The 12,520-nt window shown below is 42.9% G+C and overlaps 1 protein-coding gene across 3 annotated transcripts in view; it reads right to left on the bottom strand.

The window, feature by feature from the left end:
- Positions 1 to 12,520, bottom strand: part of LOC117349121 (AP-1 complex subunit beta-1) — a 123,706-nt gene that overhangs the window by 54,879 nt on the left and 56,307 nt on the right. For all 3 annotated transcript variants that reach the window (XM_033922157.1, XM_033922159.1, XM_033922158.1), the window contains 4 exons: positions 8,887 to 8,982; positions 4,613 to 4,728; positions 1,774 to 1,939; positions 933 to 1,031 (listed from right to left, as the gene is read on the bottom strand). In XM_033922157.1, coding sequence (XP_033778048.1) covers positions 933 to 1,031; positions 1,774 to 1,939; positions 4,613 to 4,728; positions 8,887 to 8,982 — 477 coding nt within the window. The remainder of the gene's footprint in view (positions 1 to 932; positions 1,032 to 1,773; positions 1,940 to 4,612; positions 4,729 to 8,886; positions 8,983 to 12,520) is intronic.

Genomic DNA, 12,520 nt, shown 5'->3' with positions numbered 1-12,520 from the left:
CTTCAAGCTTCGCCAGGTCTTTCTTCATCCTTGGTGTCTACTCTATTGCACCATCCTGGGTGTCTACTCTATTGCAAATTTTGATATCATCCGCAAAGAGGCAAGTCTCACTCGACAGTCCCTCAGCAATATCATTTATAAAAATGTTAAAAAGAACAGGCCCAAGAGAACCTTGAGGCACACACTGGTAACATCCCTTTCCTCAGAGTGATCTCCATTGACCACTACCCTCTATCGCCCTCCACTCAACCAGTTCTTCACCCAGCCCGTCACTTTGGGACCAATCCCGAGGGCACTCAGTTTATTTATTAGACATCTGTGTGGAACACTGTCAAAGGCTTTGCTAAAATCTAAGTACACTAAATCTAGCACACTCACCCAGTCAAAGAAATTGATCAGATTTGTCTGACAAGACCTACCTCTAGTGAATCCAAGTTGCCTCCGGTCCTGCAGTCTATAGGATTTCAGAAACTTCAACATTCTCTGTTTTAAAAGTGTTTCCATTCATTTGCTTACCACAGAAGTCAGACTTACCGGCCTGTAATTCCCGACTTCTTCCTTACTTCCACTTTGGTAGAGAGGGACCACATCTGCCCTTCGCCAGTCCTCCAGTACCATCCCGACTCTAGAGACTCATTGAAAAGGTCAATGAGTCTCTCTCATAGTGGTTCACCAGCGGGATTGAATGGGGATTACGACAAACCTCTCGCTCATATCATCGCTCTTTTGGAATCAGACCGCTGTGGACCCCTATGGTCTTACCGACCCTGTTTAGTACCCTTAAAACTTGTTGCAAGAGTGCAGGAGCTGAGAAAGGACTGTGACACATTACCCGGGCTCTGATCTTCAGGCGTTATATGGTTCATAGACACACACAACCCCAAAACCTACACTGGAATCCCAGCTTCAACATTCCTGGCAGCTTCCCTTACCTGCGTAGCCAGGCTAAGCACTTGTTGCACCAGCTCCTGCGTTTCAGAGGGTTTCTTCAGGAATAGTTTCACGACAGCCGTCAGCAGCGTAAGCTGTACCTAAAGAATCATCAACACACATGTTAGAATGGGGCAGAGCAGCTGCTCCTAAGAAACATCCACCCCAGGAAAGAGCATCCATTCAGGGATGCATCAGGCAGAAGGGATAAGAAGTGACAACAAATTTATCCAAAATGCAGCACTCATGAAGCAGAAACCAAAATTAGGGTGAGGGGACAATTCGGCACAAGACACAAGTGCACCGCGGAAAAACTTAGTTTTAAAGAGCTCCGACAGGGGAGTGTGTGGGAGGGAACACCCTCCCACTTTATTGCATAGTGTTCGCGCTGCCGTTGGGGGGGGGGGGAGTGCAACCCCCCCTTATAGAGAAAACGGAACTTTTCCCGAAAAATAATCAGAAAATGTTCCGTTTTCTCTGTAATGGAGAGTTCCAACCCCCCAAACCCCTCCCCCAACAGCAGCGCGAACACTATGCAGTAAAGTGGGGGGGGGGGGGTTTTCTCCACTCACACTCCGCTTCGGAGCTCTTCATAACTAAATTTTGCCGCGGTGCGCTTGTGTCTTGCACCGAATTGTCAGCGCTCGATTGTCGGCACGCTGGTGTCTCGCGCACAACTGACTATGCACCAAAATTAGACCACACTTTTCTATCCTATATGATATTGGCTCTCTTTTGAGATGTTAGCACGTAAACCACTTTGCTATGTTTGCCAGTAAAGGTGGTATAGTAAATCTAATACGCCATAAAGATAAGCCACTAGTACCGATCAATTGCCCCTACCTGAGTGCTCTCATCATGAAAACCCTCTAGGAAACTCTCCAGAAGCTCATCGGCGTTGTCAATCCTCTCAGCATACTCGCCCACAATCCATATCATGGCACCTCGTGCATCTGGTTCGTCCAGGGAGTCCAAGTTCTCACAGAGTGTGGCAATGATGCTCTCATACCTGAGGCACAGAAAAAGGGGCTCACTAGCAATAGAAGACCTTTCATTTAATTTTTTGGGCCTATAAATTTATTTGGACTTGGAAACGTACAACTCTGTATGCAGCAGCAAACTCCACAGAAGCTAAGCAAAACCTTTTTCAAAATTAGATCTACAGCCCCCACTGCTTTTCCAAAATTAAAGGTACTCCCTTGTGATTTTTGACTTAAACACCATTTTGTCAAAGTACAGATGAGGAGTGAAAAATGAACTCCTCACATACAACTTACCGTCCTGGTTCCCCTACCCCCAAAGCTGCCTCTTTTCCTCATACAGAGAGCAGGATAATTTTCAAGGAGGCATTCTTCACATCAAGGAGAAGTTAGTGCTTACCTGATAATTTTCTTTCCTTTAGTCCCATCAGACCAATCCAGTAGCTATGGATTGTGCCCATTGGCCAGTAGATGGAGACAGAGAATACCCTACCCTATAAAGTCACTGTGCAACTCCAGTATTTCAATAACAAAGCAATGGTAACTTATCTATAAAGAGAGAAAGTCAATATGTCAATAGTGTAATCACAAGGAATAAAAGACCTTTTTGTCTTGAGAACCTAATTCATTATTTATTTTTTACATTATTTAAATCTTTTTAAATAAGTTAACAATTTAATTCATTATGTGCAAAAATATCAAGTGAAAACATCACTAAAATTTTAAAACATACATCCACATATTCATAGTGTTCCAAAAGGCGCAGAGAGAGGGGTGACATGATAGAGACATTCAAACATCTCACGGGCCGCATCGAGATGGAAGAAGATATCTTCTGCTTCAAGGGTCCAGCGGCAACAAGGGGGCATCCGTGGAAAATTAGGGGCGGAAAACTGCATGGGGACACCAGGAAATTCTTTTTCACTGAAAGGGTGGTTGATCGCTGGAATAGTCTCCCACTTCAGGTTATTGAGGCCAGCAGCGTGCCTGATTTTAAGGCCAAATGGGACAGACACGTGGGATCTATTCACAATAAAAGGTAGGGGAGGGTCTTTGAGGTGGGCAGACTGGATGGGCCGTGGCCCTTATCTGCCGTCTATTTCTATGTTTCTATGTTTCTATATGTTGGAATAGGACAAAACCCCTAATGAAGTCCTTGTAAGGATCAGCTGTGTAGTTCTTCAATCAGTCTGTTGATCTGATCCTTATGGGCCAATTCACTACTTTGATTAATTGATTGGTCCAATGTCTTTTAGTCCAATCTTTAAAGTCAAGCCCTTAATCTAATCTTAGCTGCAACAAGCCCTCAGCCCTTGCACTTTCCAGCTCTCTTCCAGAAATAGAAATTTCTTTTTTTCTATTTTTTTTCCTTTATGTTTATTAAAACTTGATATACTGCCAAGCTTACAACAGTTCTCGGAGCAAGTCACAGGAAGAAAAAGGGGGAGAAGAGAGATATTTAGAAAGATACCAGATGGGAAAGGGACTGAGGGCTAGATTTTCAAAAAACCAAATAAAAACCGGACAGGCTATCGCAGCCGTTATAGTAGCGATTTTAAAAAAGCAAGTCGTTCTCCAAAAAACTCTCATTCAAATGAAGTTGGCGGAGAGTAGTGAAGACTCACTAAATTTGCATATGCCCATTGCTGGTTATAGTGATGGGCATATATGCAGAATAATAATAATTTTTTTTTAAACCCACAACAGCGGGCGAGATGCCCAATCTCTCCCACTACCACTAAAGTTAAAAGGGGATAGATTCCGTACAAACGTAAGGAAGTTCTTTTTCACCCAGCGAATGGTGGAAAACTGGAACGCTCTTCCGGAGGCTGTCGTAGGGGAAAACACCATCCAGGGATTCAAGACAAAGTCAGGCAAGTTCCTGTGGAACTAGAACGTACGCAGGTAGGGCTAGTCTCGGTTAGGGCATTGGTCTTTGACCTGGGGGCCACCGCGGGAGTGGACTGCTGTGCACGATGGACCACTGGTCTGACCAAGCAGCGGCAATTCTTATGTTCCAACCGACACCTCCCCGGCAGCGGAAGAGATGCCCAATGTCTCCTGCCGCCAACTGACACACCTCCCCAGCAGCGGGAGAGATGCCAAAGTCTCCCGCTGCAAACCAACTCCTTCGGCAGCAGGAGATATCCCCAATCTCTCCCACCCAACTGACCTTCCCCCACCCACTCCAGGAGAGATGCTCAATTTCTCCTGCCGCCAACCAACACTCCCAAAGAGAGCCTCACAATGTTTTTATAGGGCAGAGTGCCCAGTGCTGTATTCTGTCTCCATCTGCTGATCATCAGACACAACCCAGAGGTTTCGGACTGGTCTAGTGAGAATGATAAGGAAATACTGGTTTATTCATGGACAATCCTTTTAACAGATTTCCCGAGGAGAGTAATTTTATAAAATATGCCTAGGCCATCAAAGCACATAAATGTATACTTTGCACCATTTTTATAAAAGCAACATATCGTCACTCCACAGGTTTTTGGGGTTTCTTCTGGTTTTTCGTCTCTGTGGATCTCCTAGGGTCAATTTTTGGTTTAGGACTATGCTATAACAAGGGATGACGAGTGTGAGAAGCTACCTGCTGCTGAGCTGTGTTTGTTTTACAAATCTTCAACCCCCACTTTAGGCCACTCAAAAATGTATCTATGTTCATGTTACTCTTCATTAGGCATCACAGTTGCACGTACTTGTTTGGATACTTGCGAAATATGTCCCTGATGACGACGATGGCCTCCTGCACGACATAGTTGACTTTGGTCTGGATGAGGTCCAGAAGTGTGCTCACACAGCGCTCCGCTGATTGCTAGCAACAGGAACATGGGATTAGAACATCTCTCGAAGAGTAGCCAAACCAGAGGAATTCATAAAAAGAGATTGAAGTATAGGATCCAGACTCACATGCAAGGAAAAGACGACTCATTCTTCTGGGGTTGCATACAGTCATTAAAAATTTCATCACTTAAAATCTTCAAATCAAGACTCTTTTCTACAACTTATACTTAAATTTCTATATAAATGACACAAAAAAATAGGTGAATGTGAAAAGCTCAGACCCTATAACCAAACTCAGCGCTGTCAGTTAGTTTGGGCGGGTGTCCCCTCTTGATGAAGCTCCAATTCGTGAAACTCGAGTTGGGGGTGGGGTCGAGGGAAGATTTGAGACAGCAGCAAATTTTATTTTAGGTTGATTATCAGACCGGAGCAGTTGTGAGACGTTCCCAGCAACTCCAGCGCCGCAGATTGTATAAAGTTTGGAAGATTGCAATGGAATGAGACAGTGATCAGCTGTGATGGTCTCTTTAACAACTGGCTCCATGTTTATACTAGGGAGTTGCACAGGGACAAAAATCCCACCCGTCCCCACCAGGATCCTCTCCGACCCCACCCGTCCCCGTCAGGATCCTCTCCATCCCCGCCAGGATCCTCTCCGACCCCACCCGTCCCCATCAGGATCCTCTCCGTCCCCACCCATCCCCGCAAGGAATTACCTCCATCCCCACCCATCCCCATAAAAAGCAGCAATTACTTCTGACAGGATCATCAATTCCACAGTTTCTTTTGTGTTTGCGCTACTGTTTTCCTTATGGAATCTCTTTGGTGGAACCCTTTTTTTGTTTTCTGTTCAGGTAATTAACTTGTAAACCCCCCTCTTTTAGTAAGGCTGACATGTCCATTATATTATATGGACAAACCTTGCTTACAAAGCCTTCCATCCCCATGGGAGTCCCGTTGGCTAGAGGGGGGTCCCCGTGGGAACCCCGTGATCCCCGTTCCCGTGCAGACCTCTAGTTTGGTTGTAGGGCCTGAGCTTTTCACATTCACCTATTTTTTGTGTCATTTATATAGAAATTAAAGTATAAGTTATAGAAAAGAGTCTTGATTCGACGATTTTAAGTGATGAAATTTTTAATAAGTTATACATAGGATCACTTAATTATTACAGAGTTTCTCATCAATTGTCAGTGATATGTTGAACAAGGAACAAAGGAAAAAACTGCAGCAATGGTGTACAAGACGCCAAGTCTTTAATGAACATAAAAACAGTTTGTACCCAAAAAGGTTTATCTCCATTTTTATCCACATGGTAGTTGTGATTATATGTCACAGGCGTGTCAGGTTGTGGATAATATTCACTGCGATGGATACAAACTGTTTTATGTCTTGTACACCATTCCTGCAGTTTTTTCCCTTTGTTCCTTGTTTGCATATAGTTAACACTTCGGTTCTTTAAAACTATTGCAATAATTAATATGACAATGTCCGTCCTAACGACGACAGATATTACTGAACACTTTGCTTCTCTGCAAAGTAATTGCTATTCGAGGACAGCCAAACCACAGAAACCCACTCTCTTTTTACAAAATGTCAGCCAGGATAAAGGAGAACTTTATATTCAAACTACCAGTGATGACAGAAATTTGGCTGAAAATGGCTCAGTTCATTTTTATGACTTTAATAATAATAACAACTTTATTTTGTATACCACCATACCCAGGGAGTTCTAGGCGGTTCACATCTGTTAGTCAAAAATACAAACAATGAAGTCATTGAAGTTAACAGGTTGGGAAAGTACAGTGAGAATGAGTAGGTAGAGTTTCCTGATCATTGGTGGTTGGGGAGAGAGAAGTAAAAAAAAGGGGGTAATTAAGGGTTCTGTCCATGGAATAAGTGTGTTTTGAGTTGTTTTCTAAAGTCGAGGTAGGTGGGGGCATCAAGCACAATTTGGGTTCAGTTTGGCCGCCTCCAGGAGTTCTCCAGGAGTGGCAGCAGCATCGGACAAAAAAGCTGGCCCACTGTCTCATTTCTGGCTCTACTGCCAGTGCTGGCACAAAATGTCAGCAACCAAGCAGCATTAAAGTCTCATTTCAAGATAACAAAGATTAGAGGCTGCCTGGGTCTGAATTTTGCTATTAATTCCAGAAGCGTAACTATTGATCGGCCAGTTTTGAGTATGAAATCAGGTTGAGCTCTCAAACAGAAAAAGTTTAACAATCGTTAAACCGTGTCTTCTTAGCTCCGTGGAAACGAAAAAACACTGAGGAGACGCGCATCCTGCATCGGGGTGGGAAGGCACTTACGCATGCGCGGTGCGGGCTATCGCAAACTTTCTAAAGTCTTAAAGAGGCGATGCACTTTTAAAGTGGTCCGTACCGGGGCTCCATCGGCGATGTCACCCATGTGTGAGAATATGCTGCCCGCTTGTCCTGGGATTATATAATGTATCAGGTGGTTAGGCCTGAAATGAACCTGGGGGGGGGGGAAAGAGGGCCAGGGGATCAGAAGGAGCTTTTCTAATGTTTATTGGTGGTGAGGTGGGTTGGCTAGGGGATTGAACAGAACTTTGATTATGTTTGGTGGGGGAGAGATGGAAAATCATACAGGAGTTGCTAGACTTCTGGAGCGGGGAGGGAAAGTAGATTGGCACACTTAAGTCTAGTGCTTTGAAGATATGTGGGTAAGGTTACCAGACCTCCAGGAAAGTACAGACATGTCCCCTTTTGAGGACTGTCCAGGCCCAGACGGACTTTCCAAAACCCGGCAGTTTGTCCAGGTTTAGGAAAACCCAGATGAGCTCCGGCTGCATCTGGAGGGCCTCTGAGCATGCGAGGATGATGTCACACGCATCTGCGCATGCTCCAGGCTCTCCAGGCACGGCCGGAGATCTTCGGGGAAGAAGAGAGGAGGTTTTGTGGGGGGGCAGAGTGGAGGTGGAACTGGGCAGGGCTGGGGCAGCAGGGTGGGGTCGGAGGCAAAACAGGGCAGGGTCATGTGCCGGGGTTTTGCGGCCCAAAATATGGTACCCCTCTATATGCAGATGCTGGTCAATATTCAGTGCCAAAAGTCTAGACTGCTATTTATGCAGTCCTATAGAGTCACCTAACCATGTGATGCTGGCACCAGCAGAGCTGCCAGCTCCTCCCCGATTCTGCTCTCAGAACATCTCCCTCCAGTCCACTTCAAAGATGGCTAGTCAGAACCAATCAATAGCATTGCCAATCAGCAGCTGCCCTACTCAGCATGATTTAAGCATTGCGAATATCAACTGGAATACATTTAAAACCAGAATATATAAAACAATCCAATCTCATATGTTAGTAGAGGTGTGATCTAAAGCAGTGGTTCCCAACCCTGTCCTGGAGAACCACCAGGCCAGTTGGGTTTTCAGGATAGCCCTAATGAATATGGATGAGCGAGATCTGCATATAATGCAGGTGCCAGGCATGCAAATCTGCTCCGTGCATATTCATTGTGGCTATCCTGAAAACCCGCCTGGCCTGGTGGTCCTCCAGGTCAGGTTTGGGAACCACTGATCTAGAGCAGTAGTATTCAACCCAGTCCTCAGGGACCACCTGGCCAGTTGGGTTTTCAGGATAGCCACAATGAATATGTATGACAGGTGGTCCCTGAGAACTGGGTTGAATACCACTGATCTAGAGGGCAGCTTTACTGTCCATCGCTCTAATATTGACTGTGTTGGGTGGAGACAAGGGTAGGACTCCTCCTGTCACTTACCAATAAAAAGCTGCTATCCATTTTATTCTTGGATAATAAATCCAGATAAGTGGAACTGTTTATGGGTCTTTTATCTGGTCAGCTGGATCACAAAGCTATGGCAATCTATAGTAATAGAAGGTATGACCATTCAGATGAGAGACCAAAATCTTTCACAGTAAATGATGTGGGCATTCTTTTTAAGATTATACCCTGAGCAACGCCATCATATCGAAATCAGCCAGACTAGCCTCTTTTAATCCTATTTAATGCTTAGAATTTCTTTGAACAGCAGCCTTACAGGGTGAAATAGAATGAAGTGTATGATTTGATGAGAATTCACTAATGTTAATTCATTCAACTGGACTGGTTTTCTGCTAATTACAGGCTCAGAATACAGGATGTTTTGTGAATATGTTGAACGCTGAAGTTTCTGTAAAACGTTAGGCAAAGCTGGAAAAAAAAATACCTCAACCTTGATGGCACAGCGCCCAATCGCTCGAACTGCCTTACGGACAAAATCTACGTCCACTTCAGTAGCATACTCCTTTAGTTCAGCCAGAACCTGCAGAACAGAAGATATTATGAAGATCTTGATGCATTTAGTAAGAATCTACTTATTTCTATAGCACTGCTAGACATACAGAGTGCTGTACATCAAAACACAGAAGAGTTTACAATCTAGTCCAGACAGACAAATCTCTTATCCAGTCCCACAGGTGATGGATACTATTCATCCGAAGAGTATGGCCCAATCCAACAATAGGATCCATTAATCATACACCTACATGGCCTCAAGAGATGTCTGAAGCCAGTAAACAGAAAAGAAGGTCATTCTGAGATGCCAGTCTGTACCTGCTTAAGGAGGTGGGTTTTATTCAGTAGTTAAACAGGGGTGGGCAACCTTGGTCCTCGAGGAGACATACAAATTAATTGCAAGCATATTCTTTGGGGAATCCTGAAAACCTATCTGGGTTGCCCCGTCTCCTACTAAATAAATATCTGTATATAATGTTTTGATTGTAACCATGGAAATGCAGTATATCAAATCCCCTCCCTCAAAGAGGAAGACTCCAGTGAAGTGAAACAGATCTTACTGCCTTCCAGCTGTCATAATCCACTGTGTTGGATAGAGTGGAGTAAAAGAAAGAAAAGGTAACATAGAATGGTTTGTTTGCTGACCCTTTTCTCTCATTACTTCAGTAGACTAAAAATGCAGCCAATATACTTTGCTCAAAGAGAAAAGAAACGACTTTTCTGTCATTTTGGTGCCCAATGCAGCTACATGAATATTTCAAGTTTATTACACTATGAAAAGGTTTGACTCTTGTTTAGATCCAAAATGTGGCCAGTTTGTTAATGACAGCATTGTCTCATATATTTATGATTTCAGAAAATATAATCACAAGCATCTAATCTTATTTATTTATTTAAAAATGTATATACCGCATACAACATAAGAAGTTGCCTCCGCTGGGTCAGACCAGAGGTCCATCTCGCCCAGCAGTCCGCTCCCGCGGTGGCCCATCAGGTCCATGACCTGTATGGTGATCCTTGTCTAAAACCCTTTAATCCCCTTTATCCTTCTATCTACACCCTTTCATAATCCTATCCCTACCTCTATCTGTATCCCTCAATCCCCGTGTCCTTCAGGAATTTATCCAATCCTTCTTTGAAACCCCGTAGTGTACTCTGTCCTATCACAACCTCCGGAAGTGCATTCCAGGCGCCCACCACCCTCTGAGTGAAAAAGAATTTCCTAGCATTGGTTCTAAACCTGTCCCCTTTTAACTTCTCTGAGTGCCCCCTTGTTCTTGTGGTTCCCAATAGGCTGAAGAATCTGTCCCTATCTACAACTATGCGGTTTCCATATCACATACATAGAATCTGGTTTCCCTCCAATTATCACATATAACATTGACAGGTCAAGACAACATCGTTAATCATCCCTGTTATACTAGGGATAGAGCACAAATTTGATCATTTCAGAAGTACAAACAAGCTTTAAATCATACATTGATGTCAGAGAAATCCTAGAAGGCGATTATCAACAAAAGCAATAGTAGCATATATCATAACATAATAGCAGATTTCTAGACCACATAGCCATGAGTTCAATGCGGTTAACAAAAGATTATGCTATGCAAAGATACATGGAATAATATAGTATACAGAAGGTCTAATTGGTCAGAAATTTAGAGAAAAGGAAGGTTTTCAACAATTTTTTGAAATGTTCATAAGACGTGGATATCATTAATAAAAAACAAAAATCTTTGTCTTAGTAAGTTACTTGGTAGGAAAGACAATGCCAAGGATGTTTCTTACTTTTACAGCCCTTGGCTGACGGGAATGTAAGTAGGGCATGAGATTTTCTACTATTCTTGTACGCCACAATAACAAATCTGTCAGCAAGGTATAATGGGGAACACCAAAGGGAACTTTATAATATAAGCATCCTAACTTAAAGATCACCCAGGCCTCGACCAGAAGCCAATACAGCTCACGATAATAAGGGCTTAAGAGGTCATACTTCCTCAGACCATAAATAATTCTTACTGCTGTATTCTGAACCAAGGTCAATTTAGCCAAATTTTTCTTCGTACTCATCAGGTATACAATATTACACTAGTCCAGTAAACTCAGAAGTAGTGACTGAACTAGAACTGCGAAAGCAGTGGCATCAAAATAGGATCTGATGGTATGCGGTTTCCATAAGGTATAGTATATCCCTTTTGAACCACTGCATCAATCTGATTTTTCATGGTCAAGCACTGATCAACAACAACGCCCAGGATTTTAATTGTAGGTCCTCATTAGATCTCAAAAGACCAAAAAAATGAAGAGTGGAACTAAACAGACAAATAGTAAGAAGACACTGTAACTATATCCTGAGGTGCAAAGGGTGGTATCTTGTGTGCTACACTTCCCGGATGACTTGCAACCAAGCAACATGCAATCTGGAATTCCTCTTTACAAACCCAGCTCCGTGAAGACCCATGTCTACACCCCGGATGGATGGAATCTCAAAGACAACACCTAATATACCAAACGGAACCTCGCTAAAACTCACGTGCCACCACAAATGTAACTTGAACTATTACCACTTTCTCTGACAACAAAGATGCACCCACCTACAAAGAAAAGCTACTCTACTTCCTAGTATATCTACACTGAAAATACTGCAATCCAAACCACCCTATGCCCATTAAGCCTGTATCTATAAGTTTGCATGTTATGTCTATACTGTTAATGCTGTACAATCTGTAAATGCTGTGAACATTTGTCCTACCCATACTATGAATGAACTCCTGTAACCTGTTCTGGGCTCCTTTGGGAGGATGGGCTAAATAAATATTTTGACAGGTTTTGTTCAATTTCTTGCCTATTTTACTTTTTCTTCTCTCTATTTGATATTGTTTATATCACTGTATATATTTTTAAATCATTTTTTATTAGGCACTCTAATTTAGATCGCGAGCCTATTTAGGACAGAGAGGGAAGTTCAATGTGCCTTAATTTAATCTATTAAAGTTGTAACGCAGAAAATAAAAGCTAAAAATAAATAAATACATAAATAGGAGACAAATTTAAGAAAAACAACTATGAAGAGGTGGTGGAGTCAGAGACAGTGTCTGAATTCAAGAAAGCCTGGGAGAGGCACGTGTTATCTCTTAGAGAGAGAGAGAGGAAGAGATCATGGTTACCGTGGATGGCAGACTGGATGGACCATTTGGCCTTTATCTGCCATCATATTTCTATGTTTCTTAGTCTTAGATCTTGTTAAAGAAATCCAATTATGCTCATGCTGAGTAAGATTTTGAGTAGCAGCCTCTATCCTGTCATCAAAGAGTTCTTCACTTAGGCAAGGGATGTTTGATAACCGATCCTGAAGACTGATGTCCATATTGGAGACTCAGAGCCAGGCAAGTCTTCTTATTGCAAGAGACATAGTAGATGCTCTGGATGACATTTTGAAAGCATCAAATGCTTTTCTTGCCAAATAGTTTCATGTTTGAAGAACACTATAAGAAGTCTGCTGAAAATCTGTTAGGTGGTCAGATAGAATACGATGTTCAAAATCATCCAACTTTTTTATGAGATGT

Source organism: Geotrypetes seraphini, chromosome 15 (assembly GCF_902459505.1).
Source record: "Geotrypetes seraphini chromosome 15, aGeoSer1.1, whole genome shotgun sequence".
In the NCBI taxonomy this organism is placed as follows: domain Eukaryota; kingdom Metazoa; phylum Chordata; class Amphibia; order Gymnophiona; family Dermophiidae; genus Geotrypetes; species Geotrypetes seraphini.
The sequence above is the reverse complement of the archived record's forward strand: the minus strand, read 5'-3'. Positions and strand labels throughout refer to the sequence as shown.